This window comes from Larimichthys crocea, chromosome VIII, assembly GCF_000972845.2.
Source record: "Larimichthys crocea isolate SSNF chromosome VIII, L_crocea_2.0, whole genome shotgun sequence".
In the NCBI taxonomy this organism is placed as follows: Eukaryota; Metazoa; Chordata; class Actinopteri; family Sciaenidae; genus Larimichthys; species Larimichthys crocea.
Genome location: NC_040018.1, coordinates 33,476,204 through 33,497,367, shown reverse-complemented (window position 1 = coordinate 33,497,367; position 21,164 = coordinate 33,476,204). Strand labels below are relative to the sequence as shown.

The window sequence follows — 21,164 nt, the reverse complement described above, 5'->3', positions numbered from 1 at the left end:
TGTAGGTTCCAATTTACACCGGCTACTCAAATCCAATCGAAGCTACCTTAGGGAGGTTCATGAGTGATCAAGAGGTCAGAGTTCAATTCCCGCGGCTACTCAAATCCAGTCGAAGCTACCTAGGTAGGTTCAGGAGTGATCGAGGGGTGGGTTCAATTCCCGGATACTCAAATCCAATCAAAGCGACCTTAGGTAGTCAGAGTGATCAGAGTGTTGCAGTTCAATTCCCGGCTACTCAATCCAGATCAAAGCTAACCTTGGTAGGTTCATGATGATCAGAGGGTTGTAGGTTCATTCCCGGCTACTCAAATCCAATCAAGCTACCTTAGGGTAGGTTCATGAGTGATCAGAGGGTTGCAGATTCAATTCCAGGTACTCAAATCCAATCGAAGCTACCTAGGTAGGTCGAATGAGTGATCAGAGGGTCCAGGTTCAATTCCGGCTCTCAAATCCATCAAAGCACCTTAGGTAGGTTCATGAGTGATCAGAGGGTTGTAGGTTCATTCCCGGCTACTCAAATCCAGTCAAGCTACTATAGGTAGGTTCATGAGTGATCAAGAGGGTTGCAGGTTTCAATTCCCGGGCTACTCAAATCCAGTCAAGCTACCTTAGGTGTGGTTCATGAGTGATCGAGGGTTGTGTATTCAATTCCCGGGTATCAAATCCAGTAACAGCTACTTAGGTAGGTTCATGAGTGATCAGAGGGTTGGGTTTCATTCCCGGGTACTCAAATCCAGTCAAGCTGCCTAGGTAGGTTTGATGATGGAAAGAGGGTTGTAGGTTCAATTTCCCCGGTACTCAAATCCAGTCAAGCTACCTTAGGTAGTTCATGAGTGATCAGAGGGTTGCAGGTTCAATTCCCGGTACTCAAATCCAGTCAAAGCTACCTTAGGTAGGTTGATGAGTGATCAGAGGGTTGTAGGTTCAATTCCCGGCACTCAAATCAATGAAGCTACCTTAGTAGGTTAGGAGTGATCAGAGGGTTGCAGTTTCAATTCCCGGCATCAAATCCAGTCGAAGTACCTTAGGTGTACAGTGGGTTGATGAGTGATCGGAGGGTTGTAGGTTCAATTCCAGGCTACCCCAAGAAGGTGTTCCTTGAGGAGGACAGCTCCTCCCCAGTCCAAACACATGCATGTAATTGGTGCCCGTAGGTTGGAAAAAAAACTGGTTTTAACCTCTGACTCCAACACGTCAGTGAGATAGTCGTTCAAAGTCTTTTCATGTGTTGTCAGCAACTATTGTCCCAACATAGTTTATGTGTTTTGAAAGAAAAACTGCACAAGCAGACTTGTGATTGACATCCAGTCCTGCATCGCGTGCCACGTGAACGCCCCGCATGTCCACGTCCTGATAACTTACTGTTACTGTTGATTTATCACCATAGTATGTTGGTCGAGTTATTGAAGAATGCTTGAAATTAACCGTCCATATTTCTGCTCTCGTTCCCGACCGAGAGCAAGAAGTGCGCCAGGAATCTACCCACTAGGGTTGGCCTGAGTTCGGAGTGGTGGTGGACTACTGGAGATTTTGAGTTCAGGGAGCTGCAGGCTCGGCGTCTTCCACGCAGACCGCCGTGCCAGGCCGTGCAGTCACACATCAAGAGCAGTGTACCTTCTTTCCACGTTTAGAACGACATCAGGCCAGTTTTCCCGCGGTCAGACCTTTAATTCCCGTTTAAGCCCTGCGTGTGAATTAAGCATCTAACACAACCTACCATGCAGAGAGTGGGCAAGGGCCGCCTCATTATATCAAAGCCGTGCTGACGAAGCTGGGACGAGATCCGGCCTGTGTGATAAATATCAACAAACACACAGGAGCGGCTTTGACAAGACTTGATGAACGCGTAAATAATGAGATCCCACATACCTCTGGGTTTGGATTTCTGCTGACGCCGCCGCTCTAAAATGTTGCAGCATCAGTAATATGATTGAGGCTTCACTTTGATAATGTTAGGCAGACAGGCTCTAGAGCAGATATGCTGATGCCATACTGTGTCAGTAATTGCAGTGTTTTCCGTTCACTACAGCACATAGACTGTTGTGTGTGTGTGTGTGGTGTGTGTGTGTGTTGTGTGTGTGTTGTGTGTGTGGGATGTGTGTGTGTGATGACCTTTGATTTCGTTTGGCAAACTTTGCTTTCTATCAACCCAGAATCCTGACATATTGTCTCATAAATAATAAGAGAGACTGCAAAGTGCAGTTTGGTTTCTTCGTTTCTCGTACACCTCTGGAAAAAATCAGCCATTTCTCTGTTTTTTTTGTTTTTTTTCCTATGTTCAGTATTTTTGTTTTATGCCGTAAACCGACATTTGAACTTTTCTTCTGCCTCGGTTCCACAAAACAGATATTGTTTATTGTTTTTTGTTTTGTAGTAAATGACAAAAGAGCTGCGTTCAGAATGAAACAAAGAGAAACAAGTTCAGATCAAGAACTGCATTAACCGGACGTTTTATGAGTCGGTGGTTCCGTCCCGGTCAGCTCTCTAGTGCCTGTGAGTTTGGTTTTGGTGACGCGCTCTCACATAAACTCTTCATCTATTCAACCACACATTTCTTTTCTATTTTTGATGCCATCTATTTACTGTTCATTGGTTTTCAGTGCGATCGCCCATCGATCAGTGGCTTGCCGTGCAGGTGGAGCTCGCTGGTAGAACAAAAAATTTGAGTGTTCTCTCAGTTTTTTCCGAACTGTTATTAAAAGAAAGTCGATATCACTCTTTATCACCTTAATGATTTCAATTCACACATCACAAACCGATTGTCAGAACACTTAACGTGGCCACAGTCTCGCCTTACAAGACGAGCAGAGCTAGTTGTCCGACAGGTGTTTCTAAGTTTAGGCATTCAGTAGAATTGGAATTAATATATTAGATATTTATTTTATAGCCTAAACTCAACAGAATGATCTCAATGAGCAGATCTAGTTCATGATGTCCCACCATAAGCAGAACCTGGATCATGGAGGAAGGAGGACGACAAAGAGCAGAGCAGCATAAGTAAAACAAATCATCTATGAAAAATATTAAATGTGGAGATAATATGGATGAGCGCGGCGAGTTATGACTCTTATTTCTGTTTCTGAATACAACATACCTCGGAGAAGGTGGAGAGAGGAGCGGGGCGGTATCTAACTTCTACCGCACAGAGGGGTGAACGCCGTCAGTCGGCCCATCCAAAGTAACAGAGATCCAGCCAGCAGGCACACAGCTCACTAATGAACACGTCAGTATTTCATATTTGAATCCGTGCATGGACACAGTGAGGAACATGTTGATTTATGAGTGTTGAGGTGGCTGGCAGGTAACATTTGTTGTCCCCTTTGGACACGACTACTCAATCCAGTTCAAAGCTACCTTAGGTAGTTCATTGAGGATCAGAGGGTTGTACGTTCAATTCCCGGCTACTCAATTCCAGTCGAAGCTACATAGGTAGGTTCTGAGGTGACAGAGGGTGTGGGTCCCAATTCCTAGCTACTCAATCCAGTCGAAGCCCTTAGGTAGTTCATGAGTGATCAGAGGGTTGCAGGTTAAATTCCCGGCTACTCAAATCCATCGAAGCTACCTTAGGTAGGTTCATGAGTGATCAGAGGTGTAGGTTCAATTCCGAGCTACTCAAATCAGTCGAGCTCCTTAGGTAGGTTCATGAGTGAGCGAGGTTGTAGGTTCAATTCCCGGCTAATCAACCAGTCGAAGCTACCTAATAGGTTTATGAGTGATCAGAGGGTTGTAGGTTTCAATCCCGGTACTCAAATCCAGTCGAAGCTACCTAGGTAGGTTCATGAGTGATCAGAGGGTTGAAGTTCAATTCCCGGCTACTCAATCCAGTCGAAGCTACCTTAGGTAGTTCATGAGTGATCAGAGGGTTGCAGGTTCAATCCCGGCTACTCAAATCCAATCGAAGCTACCTTAGGTAGTCAGGGGGTTGAGTGGATCAGATGGTGTCAACGGGTTCAATTCCCGGCTACTCAAATCCAGTCGAAAGCTACCTTAGGTAGGTTGAGAGGATCAAGGGTTTGTAGGTTCAATTCCTGGCACTCAAAATCCTTGAAGTCTACCTTAGTATTCCAGTGGGTTGATGAGTGATCGGTAGGGTTGTAGGTTCATTCGCAGGACTACCACCAAATAGTAGTGTCTTTGAGGAGACCAGCTTTCACTCCCACAGTCCACAACACATGGAGGTAATTGGCCCGTAGGGGTTTGGGTTAAACTGTTGAACCCTCTGAACTCCCACGTCAGTTGATATCTCGTTCAATGTCTTTTATACGTTTTCAGCAACTATGTCCAAACAGATTATTGGTGTTTGAAAGAAAACACTGCAACTGCCAGACTTAAATTACAATGTTGATTTTACATCTAAGTCCGCACGCTGCCGTGAGCGCCCTCGTGTCAACGTCCTGAGAACTTAGGACTTCTGTTCTGTGAAGTTTGCACCATAGATGTGTCAGTTATGGAGAATGATTTAAAAATGTAACCGTCTCATATTTCTGCTCTCTTCCCGACACAGACGGCTAAGTGCTGCAGGAAATTCTGACCCACTACGTGGTAGACCATGACTGTAATACTGTACTCTCCATTACTTGTCAATAGATAGTTACCCATAAGAATACCAATGGGAAAATTACACACTGGACCTTTAAAAGCACATTAAAACACTGACATGTTCAGGTACATACTGGGATACTAAGTTAAGTGTTTAGGTATTAAACTATGTATATATAATATACTATAATATACTTAATATCCTATATTTAAATATATTATATTGAAGGTAATATTCAGATATATGTTTTACGCGTGTGTATTTTTAGTATTCGCTCTTTCCCGCCTTAACTTTGACAGTTTATCTTCGTCCCACGGCACTTGAACGCACCAAGAGAGGGGGACGTCATGACGTCAGCGGGCTGCGTGCTTCCCTGTTGTTGAGCGTGATTGTTTACAAGTTGTCGCTTCCCGCGTTGCTCTCGTAAACACAGCTGGATTAAACAGCTCGGCTCGGCTCGGCTCGGCTCGTTAATGCCAACCGAAGATGATAAAGACGGAGAAGATCCTTCACCTGAAGAGCAGCCGGGGCCGGAAGGTCCGCGTGGTCCGAGAACATTACCTGAGAGAGCGCGTGCCCTGCTGTAGCTGCCTGTGTCAGGCTGCCTGCGACAACGGTGAGACACAAAGACACAGAGACACAAAGACACAGAGACACAAAACATCTCGAAACAAAGACACAGAGACACAAAGACACTGAAACAGCCTTTTATTGACGTTAGCACTGTGGCTAATGCTACAGCTCAGAGCAGCTCACTGAATTATCTTGGTCTAATTAACAGATGTTTACATTCTTAACATTTACATCTAGTCATTTATTCAAAGCGACGTACAGGGACAAATGTGGGGTTCAGTATGTTGACAGACTGGAGGGGCCGGGGATCGAACCGCCGACCATCTGATCAGTGGATGAGCCGCTCTACCTCCAGCTCCAATTCAAACCACTGAGGGAGAGTGAAATCCAAATATAGAGACACTTCATGAGTAATTACACACAGATAGAAGTCACAGTCACAGTTACTGTGATAGTTGATAAAGTTTAAAGTGAAATCATGTTTAGACTGACACCAAAGTGACGAGCAGCATGTCATATGCTCTAATCTAATGTCAACACAGGATCAACAGTGTGTGGTGACAGAAGGATTGTGATACAATCTGTGGCGGTGGTTCAGTGATCAGAGGGTCATGGGTTCAATTCCCGGCTACTCAAATCCAGTCGAAGCTACCTTAGGTAGGTTCATGAGTGATCAGAGGGTTGCAGGTTCAATTCCCGGGTACTCAAATCCAATCGAAGCTACCTTAGGTAGTACAGTGGGTTGATTGATCAGAGGGTTGTAGGTTCAATTCCCGGGTACTCAAATGCAGTTGAAGCTACCTTAGGTAGGTTCATGAGTGATCAGAGGGTTGCAGGTTCAATTCCCGGCTACTCAAATCCAATCGAAGCTACCTTAGGTAGTACAGTGGGTTCATGAGTGATCAGAGGGTCACGCGTTCAATTCCCGGCTACTCAAATCCAATCGAAGCTACCTTAGGTAGTCCAGGGGGTTGATGAGTGATCAGATGGTCACGGGTTCAATTCCCGGCTACTCAAATCCAGTCGAAGCTACCTTAGGTAGGTTGATGAGTGATCAGAGGGTTGTAGGTTCAATTCCTGGCTACTCAAATCCAGTTGAAGTTACCTTAGGTAGTACAGTGGGTTGATGAGTGATCGGAGGGTTGTAGGTTCAATTCCAGGCTACCACAATAGTAGTGTCTTTGAGGAGGACCAGCTTCCTCCCACAGTCCAAACACATGCAGGTTAATTGGTGCCCGTAGGTTGGTAAACTGTTTGAACCTCTGACTCCACACGTCAGTGATACATCGTTCAAAGTCTTTTTACGTGTTTTCAGCAACTATTGTCCAACATATTTATTGTGTTTTGAAAGAAAACACGGCACTGCCAGACTTTAAATTAAAATGTTGATTTTACATCCAGTCCTGCATCGCTGCCACGTGAACGCCCGCGTGTTCACGTCCTGATAACTCAGACTTCTGTTACTGTTGAAGTTTATCACCATAGATGTGGTCAGTTATGGAAGAATGATAAAAATGTAACCGTCTCTTATTTCTGCTCTCTTCCCGACCAGACGGCAAAGTGCTGCCAGGAGATCTGACCCACTACGTGGTGCCTGACGTCGGAGTGGTGGTGGACTATCTGGAGATTTTGGAGTTCAGGGAGCTGCAGGGCGTCGTCTTCACGCAGACCGCCTGCCAGGCCGTGCAGCACAGCAAAGGACGCAGGTACACTTCTCCGCGTTTAATCGACATCAGGCCAGGTTCCCGCGGTCGAGACCTTTAATTCCTTTAAGCCGCTGTTGAATTAAGCCTCTAACGACAACCTACCTGCAGAGAGTGGGCAAGGGGTCAGCCTCATTATATCAAAGCCGTGCTGACGAAGCTGGACGAGATCCGGCCTGTGACTTGAAATATCACAAACACACAGGAGCGCTTTGACAGACTTGATGAACGCAGTAAATAAGGAGTCCCACATGACCTCTGGGTTTGATTTCTGCTGACGCCGCCGCTCTAAAATGTTGCATCATTAATATGATGAAGCTTCACTTTTGATAATGTTAGGCAGACATGGCTGCTAGAGCATATGCTGATGCCATACTGTGTCAGTAATTGCAGTTTTCCGTTCACTACAGCACACAGGACTGTGTGTGTGTGTGTGTGTGTGTGTGTGTGTGTGTGTGTGTGATGACCTTTGAGTTTCTTTGCAACTTTGCTTTTCTATCAACCCAGAATCTGACTATAATTGTCTCATAATATATAGAGAGATACTGCAAAGTGCATGTTTTGCGTTTCTCGTACACCTCTGGAAAAAAAATCAGCACTTTCTGTTTTTTTTTTCTATGTTCAGGTATTTTTGTTTTATTCCGTAAACCGACATTTGAACGTTTCTGCCTCGGTCCAAACACAAATATTGTTTATGTTTGTTTTTTTGTAGAAAATGACAAAAGAGCTGCTTCAGAATAAAACAAAGAAGAAAACAAGTTCTCAGAACTCATTAACTCTGACGTTTAATGAGTCGGTGGTCGTCCCGGTCAGCTCGTCTGTAGTTTTGTTGTTGACTCGCTCTCACTGAACTCTTCATCTCTTCACTCACAACATTTCTTTTCTTATTTTTGATGCCAGTCTTTGTTTTTACTCGTTCAGTAAGTTTTGGTTCAGGCGATCGCCTCGTCAGTGGCTGCCGTGCATGTGGAGCTGCTGGTGAAGAAATATTTGGAGTGTTCTCTTCATTTTTTCCAGAGCTGTATATTAAAAGAAAGTCGATCACTCTTTATCACCTTTAATGATTTCATACCATCACAAACCGATTTCAGGAACACTTAACGTGATCCACAGTCTGTCCTTACGAAGACGAGCAGAGCTTATGTCGACAGGTGTTTCAGATTTCAGGCATTCAGTATAAATTGAATTAAATGTATTTATATTTATTTTTATAGCCCTAAATCTCAACAGAAATGATCTCATGAGCAGATCTAGTTCATATTCCCACCGTAAGCAGCACTTGACAGCAGCGAGGATGAAACGTGGAGCGTGGAACTCGGATCATGGAGGAAGGAGAGAGACAAAGATGCAGAGCAGCATTAATAATAAGAAATCATTCTAATAAAAATATTAAATGTGGAGATAATGACGAGAGCGGCGGAGTTATGACCTCTTATTTCTGTTCTGAATAAACATTGGTGTAGACGTTGGAGAGAGGAGCGTGGCGGTATCTAACCTCCGCACAGAGGCGGTGAACGCCGTCAGCCTGGCTCCATCCAAAGGTAACAGGATCCAGCCAGCAGCACACAGCCTCACTAATGAACACGTCATATTTCATATTTGAATCCGTGCATGGACCACAGTGGGAACAGTGTTGATTAGTGAGTGTTTGAGGTGCTGGCAGGTAACATTTTGTCACCTTTGGACAGAGCTGACTGTTTCCAGTCTTCATGTTAAGGTCAGACACCCAGCCGGTGGCAGTAACTTTGTATTTACCATCTGATCTGTCTGTGCAGGCAATACAACCGTCTGCGAAACCTGCTCAAAGACCCTCGACATGACTGCGTGCTGTTTGCCAACGAGTTTCAAGAGTATTCCTACTGTCCACGCGAGAAGGGGGAGAGCCAGGAGCAGTGGCAGACCAGGTCAGTGCTCATTACCTTCCCAACACTGCCGCCGACTCACTGCTCACACTTTGCACACTTCAGGTGCAGCCAGCAGCGGCGGCTCGTATTTCCAGCTGCCTGACTTTAAATGAATAGTTTGACTTCTGGGAAATAAACGCTCACTTTCTTTGAAGGGTAAGAAAATCAGTGCTGCTGTCTGTAAAGTTAATATGAAGCTCAGCTGAGGGGAACGTCTCTAAACTTCACTAATTAACACGGTTTGTCTCGTTCATAATGAACAAAATCTAAAAACTTACAGAGGGATGGGACTATTTCTTGGCTGAGACCGACCCACCGATGTCACTAACTCCTGGAAATAAAGCGACTAAGCATCTTTTCAAAATGTTGCACTTTAATTAGGGCTCCACGATTAATTCAATATTAATTGTGATTATGATTTCAGCTTCCCACAATTAAATCTCCATGATCGATGGTGATATTGACGCGCTCCGCTCATAGAAAAGTTGCTGCGTCTTCCCAAACTAGCAGCCAGCAGCCAGCGGAGGTGATTGAGATGTTCTGGCTTCACTTTTCGGGGAGCTGTCATGTTGCTGCGAGCGCAGCCTGCAGCAGCAGCCTGAGCAGGAATGTTCAGGACGGGGTGGCTGCAGCTCAGAGTGAGAGAATGATGCACGACGCAGAGTGAGAGAGAACGTGAAGAGTCTCCAAACAGTCTGATCTTAGATTATTTGATTTTAGGTTTGTTAAATTAGAATAAAGGTATTTAGTCTCTCAAATCATTAAAAAATAATCACGATCATTGTAGTTATAAGTCTGCAGAGTTAGTTTCGACACTGTGAGGACTGTGTGTCAGACTGTTCCTCTGAGCTGATTTCAGCTGATGGTTTCAAAATGCACCTCGAACTCATTTCAACTTTACTTCAACTCGTGGAGGAGAGGCTGCTGCTGCAGAACCACGAGGCCGACACTGACTGAGCTGTCGATCAGACGTGTACAATGGTTTGTCTCTGTGGGGGCCTGATGGCTGCAGGGCCAATTTCAGTGTTCAAAAGATGTTTTTCCTCCATTTTACGTCGAAAACAAAGAAGGCAATAACAAAAAAGCAGCAGACACACTGGAGACTGACTCACAGACTTACACGACCTCTACTTAAAGTATAACGAGACGTCCTGAACAGTCAGACCACCTCCCCCCTGCAGATCGGAGCCACAAACCTGGATGTTTTTCTTCTAATAAAACCGTTTTTTGATGCTCTGCCAGTCGTCCTTCTCACCAAAGACTTGGACGATAAACTGGCTGCGCGCATCAGAGACAAGTGTGCTGATGCTTTGATTAACTTTTATTGATCTCCGACCAGACAAAGTCGCCAAAATCAATTTTTTTTGTCCACTCCAATCCATCAAAAGTTCAAATCAGAAAGAAACCCGAGTCAAATACCTGTTTGTGAAGCTATCGCAAACAAACGTTTGATGTTTTATTAGAAGTCACGCGTCGTATCGGCTGCATGGAGTAAAGGAAAGTGACGAGCTGCAGTCAGCAGCTGCTGGAGGTTTTCAGGCTGATGCAGAAGGAGATAATTAGACACAAAGTGCCGCTCGCCACCATGATTTCTGTTCCGGCGTTAAACATTAACGAACTTTTAAAGAGGTGCAATCTGTTGTCATGAAGCGAGTTTATGGCACACACAGGACAGTAAACAGAGACGGTAAATGATGCCTGTCTTCTTTCTAATGTTACAGGTAGGTGTTAATCTGTACGTCTTTAACAGGCAAGCTGTCTGCGTGCACCTTAGATTTGTGTGTGTGTGTGTTTGCAGGTGTGTGTACTCTGCGGCAGTGTGGTACCATAACCACCTGGCAGGTATGATGGATATAGTGATGATCACAGAGGACCGGGATGCCATCGCTCAGTACGGCAGCCTCAACGCTGGAGTGTACGTCATCTCCGTGCAGGTACGTGACAGACCTGAACTTTAACGGTCTGGAAGAGACACAGTCGACACATCAGGTTGAAGAAACGCGCTGAGTCAGACGATCAGACAGGTGGAAACAAGCCGAGAGTGTAAACCAAAGGTCACTAATAAGGCGGACCACGGCCTGGATCCAGACCCATTCAGTCCCAGAACCGAAACCAACACATGATTGAGTTTTATTCAGTTTTGACACCACTACCTGTCTCTGACTGGCCGGTACTCGTTGCCTTCGTGGGTTTGAGTTGGTTTGGTTTAGGCATGAGGAGGATTGAGCTCTAATAAACAGTACAGCACAGTTTGGATAAACCTGAAGCTGGTTTGTTCACTGTGGTACAATAACATCTTCTCACCACAACACACTTCCTCTGGAAGTTGATAAACTCTCAAATTAAATCATTTAATTGTCACTGAGTGGATGAAGTATGACTCAAAACAAGCACCAAAGAAAAGACCTAAATCTTATTAATGCAACACTTTAGGATGCTGGGGTGATAGCGCACCACCTAATTGTCTTGCAGTACCACGCCCTGTGTCCACATCGCTCCACTGAGCTGCTCCACAACTAATAAGCTGTTGGAAAAAAGTGAAACTCTCACGGCTGCTTTAAAGTTTTGATGAAGCGTCCACGGCGTGACTCAGCGATGAATCACAGGTAGCCTCGCGGAAATTATTTTAAAAAGGAGCCGTAATTTATTTGTTTTGTTCACTCGTTAACACTCATTAAGGACTCGCTGAGGCACCACGGGCGCATCGACACGAGCACAAACAGCACTATGGAAACTGAAGTGAGTTTAAAGGTTCATCCATGCAGAGCGCACAGAGAAATGAAAGATGAGATCTGACCTCGGCCTGCGCGACTCTGTACTGCGAGTTCATTCAAGTGTACGAGTACTCGAAGGTTTGTGTCGACGGAAACGCTCGTCTTTGAATCATCAGGAAAAAGATGAACAATGAGTTATTAAATATCCGATAAAAGATCTTTGACGTCTGCTACATCCCCCAAAGGTCACACTGCTGTGTGAGTTAGAGCTGCAAGTGACGAATAATCTGTTAATAATTTTTGAAAATTAATTGATTAATTGTCCAAAAATTTGTGGAAAATGTTTCTTGTGTTTTGATATTTATAAAATATTCAGTTAACTGTGAAAGAGGACTGAAGAGACCAGAAAACATTCACACCTGAGAAGCTGAAATTCACATTTTTTCTTTAAAAAAATGATTGACAACTAATCAATGAATTGACAAATCGCTGCAGCTGAAGATTACACTTTGCAGAAAACATTCAGGATTTAAAGATCTGCCTCTGTACATCGTGATGCCTGTCATTGTCTTTATTCTTCAGGACTTCTTGAGAGACTTCTGGCCGCAGGTTCAGGCCGCTCACGAGCTGTACAGCTCCATCTCTCAGGCGCTACAAGAGAAGGAGAGCGAGGCGTCGCAGAAAGAGTACAGCGAACATCTGCCCGCTGAAGTCCTGGAGGCTGGAATCAAGTCTGGACGATACATCAAGGTACAAGTTCAAGGATTAAGTAAAGACTGTCTGCAGCAACCGGTCGATTTTAGAGAGACGCAGATGGTGACGGGTGAATTAAACTAAATTGTTGATCTTCCTGTAATTAAAATAAATCTTTCTGTCAGGGCACTCTGAATATCAGCAAACACCGACCACAGAACGAAGCTTCAATCATGACGGACGGTTTGTCGAACAAGAGTACAGGTGAACACGACGGCGACCGAGCACACGGATCGTTCACCGCAGACCGACAAACGTCTCAGTCCTCCGTTCTTTCCCTCTGTCGTCTCAGATCTGAGTCGAGGCGTGTTGGTGGACGGCGGTAAGAATCGTAACCGAGCCGTGCACGGCGACGTGGTCGTGGTGGAGTTGTTGCCAAAGAGCGAGTGGAGAGGGAAGGTGACGGCTCTGACGGAGGGCCAGGGGGAGGAGAAGGGCGGCGAGGAAAACGAGAGTCAGCCTATGCCGACAGGTGATGGTGGACAGAATATTACTACAACTCGTGAACAGATTTCCAGTGTAGCAGACTGTGGCCGTGAATATAATAAAGCTTTATTTACTTTAAGTATTGAAGCTCTTGCTTCACCTTTGGTAGCAGTACGTGGAGAAAATAATGAACTTCTGGCTGACAAACAAAGTCTCTGATATCATCATCCACAGGCCGTGTTGTGGGGATCCTGCAGAGGAACTGGAGGGACTACGTGGTAACTTTTCCCCCCAGAGACGGGACTCAATCCCAGAGCAGGAACTCGCAGCGCATCCTGGCCGTGCCCTGGGACCGTCGCATCCCCAAGATCCGGATCAGTACTCAGCAGGCCGACGCTCTGCAGGTCTGGTTCACCTTCATGTGGCAGCTGACGTGTTCAATCAGCTGCTGTTGGATAATTTAAACTCTTCTTCCGCTCAGGACCACAGAGTGGTGGTGCGCATCGATTCGTGGGAAAGCACGTCGCTCTATCCCAACGGTCACAGCGTGCGGGTGCTGGGTCCGGCCGGAGAGCTCGAGACGGAGGTCCAGACCATCCTCATAGAGAACGGCATCCACGTGGCGCCCTTCTCAGACGCTCAGGTCAGAAAGGAAGCTTCTCACTCTCTGAGATTAAACTGCAACACACACTACAAACACTGTGGATTTAAAAGCATTTGAAGGCAACACGCTGAATAATTCAGTATTTATGTTCATGTCAGCAAACTGACAGATTCAGGTTCAGTATTTTAGTTAGAAGAAGATTTAGCAAGTCGCTAAGTCATTCAGTGATTTAAAAAAACAATTCAATAATCTTAAAATTATCTTTTGGTAGGAACCAACAGGTAACCCACATATCCTGGAAAACCTGGAAACCAGTTTTGCTTTAAAATTACCAAATATCCTGGAAATCATCTGTGTTGTCCCGATACTCTGAGCTAACATGAGCTAACACTGAGCTAACACTGAGCTAACATGAGCTAACAGACTGAGCTAACATGAGCTAACACTGAGCTAACAGCGGCTAACAGACTGAGCTAACATGAGCTAACAGCAGCTAACAGACTGAGCTAACAGCAGCTAACAGACTGAGCTAACATGAGCTAACAGCAGCTAACACTGCGTTAACATGAGCTAACAGACTGAGCTAACATGAGCTAACAGACTGAGCTAACATGAGCTAACAGACTGGGCTAACATGAGCTAACAAACTGAGCTAACAGCGGCTAACAGACTGAGCTAACAGCGGCTAACAGACTGAGCTAACATGAGTTAACAGCGGCTAACAGACTGAGCTAACATGAGCTAACAGCAGCTAACAGACTGAGCTAACAGCAGCTAACAGACTGAGCTAACATGAGCTAACAGCAGGTAACAGACTGAGCTAACATGAGTTAACAGCAGCTAACAGACTGAGCTAGCATGAGCTAACAGCGGCTAACAAATTGAGCTAACATGAGCTAACAGCAGCTACAGCTGTCAGCAGTTTACTTCACTGTCCATCATAAACTCTGTAAATCACAGAGAGTTGAGGCGGAGCAGCCGGAGGACATCAGAGGGAAAACCAGAAAACATTTCCTCCATAAAATATGATCCAGTTTCACCAGAATCAGTGAAATAGTTGCTGCTGTGTGACTTAGTGCCGTAAAGCGTTACGTACTTCTCCCGACCCGGAGCCCAAAGTTACATAGTGTGAGAACAGACGTACGAATGACAGAGACACCGTTCAGCTGATCACAGGTCAGTGTGGGTCAACATTTAAATTTTTAAACTGAAGGTTTGATCCTCGTGTGGTGACGCTGCCACCTACAGGCCGCGTCCTCAAACAGTGTTTCAGAGTTCATGAGAGTTTGAAGGTTCCTCCTGCTGCTCCAACAAAGGAACAACCTTCCAGCCTGAAAACCTTTTTCCACTTCATACAGCGTGCGTTTCTTTTTTTTATACGACCATCAAAGGACTCGATAGAATCAAACGACCTTGTTCTTTCTGTTCAGATTCACATTCCTCGTTTTATTTAGAGAAAAGACCTCTGGTGAAAGGAGTGCACACAGTATCTGATGGTCTCTTCTCAGCCCAAAGCGCACAGGCGTGATAAATTATTCATACGAGTCCCATCACTTTGGTTCTGCCAGCTTTTGTGAGATTTCTCAAGACCTTACGTAACCTTCTGTCTGTCCTCAGCTGAGAGAGATGCCGGTCAACTCTCCAGAGAAGCCGTGGACGATAGATCCCGCTCAGGCGGCCGAGCGGCGGGACCTCAGGGAGAGTCACCTGGTGTTCAGCATCGACCCGCGGGGCTGCGAGGACGTGGACGACACTCTGTCGGTGCGAAGCCTCCCCGGCGGGAAGCTGCTCGAGCTCGGCGTCCACATCGCGGACGTCACGCACTTTGTCACGGAGGGATCGCTCACCGACCTGGAAGCTCGTTTGAGGTTAGTCACAGAAACACCTTCAGCGGGAACAGAAGTTTCCGAAGCTGTCGTGCTTCTCTGAACAACAAGACCACGAGACGGAGTCTAAGATACATATTTAGAGCTGATGATGCAGCAACGCGCCTGACAAACACTAAACACAGAGGACATGATTCTCTCTACTTTGACCACACAAGATCTTTTTATCCTGCATCCAGACCCCAAAGACTGAAAAGACAAAGGAGGGATCACGCTTCTACTGTTTGACCTTTGCAGGCTGCAGCGCTCTCATGATGTTTGTTCTATTTCTCTTTGTTTGACCTTCGTTGTATCTTTCATTGTGCCTGATCGGTCGATCAAACGTCAGTCGGTTTAGTCTACGCTCTGCTCCCTGACAGGTGATGTTAAGTTAGTCAACGAGGTCGACAAGTCCAAATTAAAATTTTAATCGATCCACAGAGAAATTAGTCGTTAGAAATAGATATTAAAACGATATTAATGTATATCTAAAAATTTAAATAACCAAATTTTTTTCTGTTGTTTCTTCAAATTTGGTCGTTGAACACAAAGACGGTTTCGATGTTTTACAGTTTAACTGTAAACTTTGTTGAACAGAATATAATTAAATTTCACTCTCAGTTTAATAATTCTAAATAATTCTACATATAAAAACAAATAAAGCGATCGATATCAGGCCGATACGATCAGCCGACTGATACATTGGTCGCTCATGCAGGAAGGGTTGTTAGATTTTCAAGGCTTTAAACGTCTCACTGAAGAAGCTGAAGTGTCTTCATGCATGAAAAGTTCTAGACTCGGTAGTTTGTGATGAAGTGGAAGTGATCCCGGCCGTAAAGACTGTGATGACAGCGATGCAGAGAAGATGACTTTCTTCTTCTTCGGTGTCTTTCAGAGCTACGACGTATTACCTGGCCGACCGGCGGTACGACATGCTGCCTGCTGTCCTCAGCGCAGACCTCTGCTCTCTGCTGGGAGGAGTGGACAGGTGAGTAAACTGCAGCCGTCCGACGAGTGAACACATGAACTCGTGTAAACATGTCTGTGTTCATTGGTGAATCCAGGTACGCCATGAGCGTGATGTGGGAGCTCGACGCACACACCCTCGCCGTCAACAAAGTGTGGTACGGCCGCACGATCATCCGCTCCTCCTACCAGCTCCACTACGAGCTGGCCCAGGCGCTCCTCAACGGGGAGGAGGCGGAGGTGCCGGAGCTGTCCGAGCTCGGGCCCGAGGAGAAGGACGCTAAGCTGGCTGAGCTCACCCAGGCGCTGGAGATGCTCACACATGTCGCCAGACAGCTCCGGGCACAGAGGGACCGAGGAGGAGCGCTGGAGCTGGAAGGGGTGGAGGTATGATCTTTATTTTTACTGGAGGACACACAAATAATAAATAATAACAATATATAGAATTATTCTGCAGTGATCCCTGAAACGTGGCTGTCAGTCGATGTGATGGATGATGAAACTGGAGATTTAAAAGACGCTGAGAGGCTGAGCAGACTCTTTACATGTTCATCCAAAGAATAAAAAATAAACTAGACGAGATGAGCCGGTCGACAGAAAACGTTCAAGCCTCACTCATCCTCTGCTCCTCGACGTCCTTTAATGCTGTCGAATAACCTCATCATGATTTCAAGGTTTGTCCACACGTCAGAGCTGCAGAGTAGAAAAGTGCCTAAAGCTTCTCAGTCTGTTCACTTTTTGTCAACATAACTCAAACCAGAGAAATTGGAGCTACCCAACAACAAAAGCTTCATCATCCAAACTCCACCGCTCGTCCTCCAGCTGGCCTCCCTCCATCGTCCTTTCTCTCTCTCCGGTTGGCCTTAGACCAAAAACATGGTGCTCCTCCCAACACCTCCAGCCTGCACCGTCAGTCCAGGCAGCAGCGAGCTTGTTATTTGTGTTGCTCACACACTGATGAGTGAAACCGGCTCAGTTTGTGAATTTAACAAATGTTTGCCCGGCTGTGTTGTTGTTGTGTACGGTCACTTTCCTCTGCTGCTGTGCTCGTCGATTACTATCTGCAAACTCTGCTGAGAAGCCTCGTTATGCTCCGGCTTCACATGCAGTTTGTCAGAGTTACACAGTCCACAGACCTGGACGTCATTACCAAGTGTCTGACTCACACACACAAACAGCAGCAGCCTCCTCCGAGTGTGTCGCGGCCGAGAGGCATCGGCCTTATTAAAACTGAAACACTGTTTGTTGGCGATGCTGAAAGTTCGGACCGAGGTGTTCTTCGCCTCGGAGAGAGACACTGCGGCGGCAGTTAGAAGACAAATTGTAGCAGAGACAGTCCAGAGGAGTGATTTTTCAAAGCTGACAGCGAGGCCGGCAGGAAGGTGTAAACCTCGCAGAGGATCATGGAGTCACTCCAGTGTGATGGTTGTAATAACGCTGAGTGCAGTGAAGCCGACGGTCTGCAGCGCGTTTCATCTACGACGGCCGCTTGGTCGTCTGTCAAAACAAAATGAGTTGTTGTTCATCTATTAGACGCTCTCTGATGAAGTGTTTGGATAAGTCCGTGTGATTAATGGACTCGTCTTACACTCGATGTCGTCATGAAATAGGTTTTTACAAAATGATTATTTCTTTAAGAGCCTCGCCGCGAGGAGGTGTCATCATGAAATGATTCTCTCGCCAGTGAGAATCGTCCAAACTTCTTGACACGTCCGTCCGTCCCCAGAGGTCCGCGGTCTGAATCCGTCCACGCTCGGCCTCTGACTCAGCCGATGCTCTGTCAGGATCACGGTTCACGTCATTTGAAAGTTTCCTCAGCTCATCACAATATTCACCAACACTCAGCGGTTTGAGGACAGATTTACATTTTGACTCACGCGTGTCTATAAAAGTTGATGTAACTGACATTTATTGTATTGTTTAGTTGATAGTCAAATTAAATGGCAGTTGGAGGAATTGTTGGAATTGTCCTGGAGGTCGGTTACAACCTGGTTACAAATATATCAATATATTCTGATTTCTAAAAAAAATAAACTTTAGTTTTCAACAGGCACATTTGTCGGGGACTATTTTCTGCGGTGGATTAATCCACATTTGGTGGTGGAGGAGTGATCGGTTGAGTTTTATGGACTAAGAGACAACAAGTTTAATATCAGGCCGTCTCCTCCAACATAGAAAGATGCAGCTTTGATACACGCTTAGCAGACTGCACCTGTAGAAACCTTTACATTCCTCCAGACCTCCTCCACTGTCACTGCTTTACTTCTCCGAGGGTTACAGGAACGACACCGATGGATCCGTCTTGGGCCTCCACCGACGTCTGATACAGGAATGCAAACATACTTTTCCTCATCTTAACATAAATGCATCCTCACAGCTCGTGAGTATTTCTGGCAGCAGGGCGGCTTTTATAAATCCCTCCAGACCTGATCAGATGTTGAACCACCTCAGCTGACTCCTTCCGAGGATCAGCAGCTCTACTCCGAGCTCCTTCTTCACCCTCTCTAAGGCTGAGCCAGGCCGCCCGGCGGAGGAAGCTCATTTCGGGCACTTGTATCCGCGATTCATTCTTTAGGTCAAAGCTCATGACCACAGGTGAGGGGTTGGGACGTTACTAGACTGGAAAATCGAGAGGTTTGCCGTCAAGCTCAGCTCCCTCTGATCCACAACAGCCAGGTTCAACATCTGCATTTCTGATGTCGCCGTTTTGGTTTTCAAGACGTGAAACTGATCCCAGCTGTCTGTACTCGCGTTTCACATGCTTGAATCCCTCCTCAGGTTCGTGCCCAGCTGGACGAGCAGAGGAACATCACCGCCCTGGTGCCCCGACAGCCTCTGGAGGTCCACGAGACCGTGGCGGAGTGCATGATTTACGCCAACCACTGGGTGGCCCGCAAGATCCAGGAGACCTTCCCTCATCAGGCCCTGCTCAGGCGTCACCCGCCACCACGGCAGGAGTTCTTCAGCCAGCTGGTGGACAGCGCCAAGGCCAGGGGGTTCGCCATCGACACCAGGTGACTGATGACAAGTGACAACACACGCCTGTGCAGACAGCTGCAGCCAAACTTTAGAATGACATTTAAACTGAGCTGCACAACAATTACACCACTGAGGTCATTGTTACACTCGATTGCACATCATGATGTATTTTAATTCTGTTCCTCCAGGACCAACAAGGCTTTAGCTGACTCTCTGGACCAGGCTATGGACCCACAGGACCCGCTGGTGAACAGGCTGCTGAGGATGATGGCCACCGCCGCCATGTCGCAGGCGCTGTACTTCTCCACCGGTCTCGAGTCGCAGGACCAGTTCTACCATTACGGTACGATGTCTTCAGCTTTTACCGTGATACCAAGTGGATCTTTGATTTTCAATGCAGGCGGTCTGTCTCGTAGGTCTCGCCCTCGACCGCTACACCCATTTCACCTCACCCATCCGCCGATACGCCGACATCGTGGTCCACCGCCTCCTCACGGCCGCCATCGACCTGGAAAGGGAGGCGGGCCTCGGTAAAACATTAGCCAACAACAAGGAACTGGAAGAAATGGCTCAGCACATCAACAACAAGAACATGGTCGGTGCTGTTTTGTGGTTCTCCTCTGATGAAACGAAATGAACTCTTCTGACCTCCGTGTGACGTTTGCAGGCGGCTCAGCGGGCTCAGAAGTCGTCCACGGCTTTGTTCCAGTGTCTGTACTTCAAAGAGCGAGACCCGCAGACTGACCCGAGCTGCGTGGCCGATGCCGTCATCTACTCCATCCGAAACAACGGCATTTTGGTGTTTGTGCCAGAGTAAGAGGAGAACTCGAGGTCTTGAGTAGAGCTACGTGAAACACGACCTGTCGTCTGATGAAATGTTTCCTCCCAGGTACGGCGTGAAGGGGCCGGTGTACATGAAGAATCGAGACGGTCAGGTGGTGGCTGCAGGACCGGACGGCAGCTGTGAGTGGCAGAGCGGCTCCGTACGGCAACACTCGGACCACATCAGCACCACCTCCAGCTGCGGCACCTCCACCTTCCGACTGTTTGACCACATCACAGTGAGTCGCAGAAACTTGAGTCGATTGTTTGTTCCGATTAAACTTTGCTAACAGCCAAACTCCACAGGTTCGTATTGCTGTCCACTCGGCGCCTTTCCACGGCGACAGTCTCAACCTGGAGGTCGTCAGCAACAAGCCGCACCGCAGCCCCGAGCCCCAGCAGACGCCCTCGCAGGGCCGCAGCCAGCTGGTCCAGGAGGTGGTCCGCCTGGCCGAGGAGGCGAGCCAGCAGGCCCAGGAGAAGAAGGCGGCTCAGCGGCCCAAACTCTCCAAAGAGGAGAGAGAGTTCAGGCAGAGCAAAACTCCCAACCTGTACTCTCTGCTGGAGGAGGTCCGGGAGCTGGCGCTGATGGACATGGACACGGCTGCACAGGTTTGTGCGACGACGGCGTAGACCGAGCCGGAGACGAGGTTTTTAAATATCATGAGCAAAGAATCACACGAACGTCACGAGAGCAGCGACAGAAGAACTGTTCAGAAATGTTCGTGGTTATTTATTATCTTCACACTTTGTATCATCAAGGACAAACGTTTGATAATCATCGAGGTCTCTGATGATTTTAAATGAGAGAAACTCACTGATGATGTTGCACTGATGTTTTAAATGTGGTGACACTTCATGATACAAATAAGCAGAATGCAAAAATCAAGATGAACAAACTTTTAACAGCAAAATATCAATATCAGAGCTGAGCGATCAAATATTTGTTCATTACAAATACACAAACTTCTAATATAATAAAGTATACAGTGTGTGTTCTAATGATTGAAGTGCTTGAACAGAAAAGTCGTTTTTATAAGAAAATCATGTTTTTTCATTTTTTGGATTTTTTAGTTTAATTCATTCCTGCAGCTGTTTCACATTCAGACTCTGACAGACTCATTTGAACTCATGCAACATGTTTGTTTGTTTGAAGTGTCACCACTGAATTTATTTTTGTAAAATGATTATTTTGTTATTAAACCATGTGGATGAATATTAAACTCTTGTGTAAGTTTGGAGTTTGTGTCAGATATAATAATTATAAGAAATAAATCTGCTTAAAATCAAAGAGACAAAACTGACATGAACAGAA

The 21,164-nt window shown here is 46.3% G+C and overlaps 1 protein-coding gene across 2 annotated transcripts; it reads left to right on the top strand.

The window, feature by feature from the left end:
- The first annotated feature begins 4,875 nt into the window (after positions 1-4,875).
- Positions 4,876-21,113, top strand: dis3l (DIS3 like exosome 3'-5' exoribonuclease). 2 transcript variants are annotated; one of them, XM_027281892.1, is made up of 18 exons: positions 4,876-5,156; positions 6,666-6,819; positions 8,592-8,720; positions 10,519-10,654; positions 12,083-12,184; positions 12,313-12,391; positions 12,480-12,659; positions 12,848-13,017; positions 13,095-13,256; positions 14,835-15,085; positions 15,978-16,070; positions 16,147-16,435; positions 18,827-19,062; positions 19,216-19,370; positions 19,444-19,622; positions 19,695-19,840; positions 19,917-20,088; positions 20,156-21,113. In XM_027281892.1, exons 1-18 carry the CDS (start codon positions 5,027-5,029, stop codon positions 20,480-20,482), a joined length of 3,090 nt encoding a protein of 1,029 aa, XP_027137693.1. In that variant the 5' UTR covers positions 4,876-5,026; the 3' UTR covers positions 20,483-21,113. The 2 variants fall into 2 exon arrangements, with proteins under 2 accessions (XP_027137693.1, XP_027137692.1); XM_027281891.1 differs by having other exon boundaries at positions 12,017-12,184.
- Positions 21,114-21,164: the final 51 nt, after the last annotated feature.

What these genes read in the sequence shown, in the direction of transcription:
- dis3l (XM_027281891.1), top strand. Translation starts at nt 5,027, where the DNA reads ATGATAAAGACGGAGAAGATCCTTCACCTGAAGAGCAGCCGGGGCCGG. An exon ending in TGTACGTCATCTCCGTGCAG is followed by an intron (nt 10,655 to 12,016) that starts GTACGTGACAGA and finishes TTTATTCTTCAG; the next exon opens with GACTTCTTGAGAGACTTCTG. An exon ending in ATTTTGGTGTTTGTGCCAGA is followed by an intron (nt 19,841 to 19,916) that starts GTAAGAGGAGAA and finishes GTTTCCTCCCAG; the next exon opens with GTACGGCGTGAAGGGGCCGG.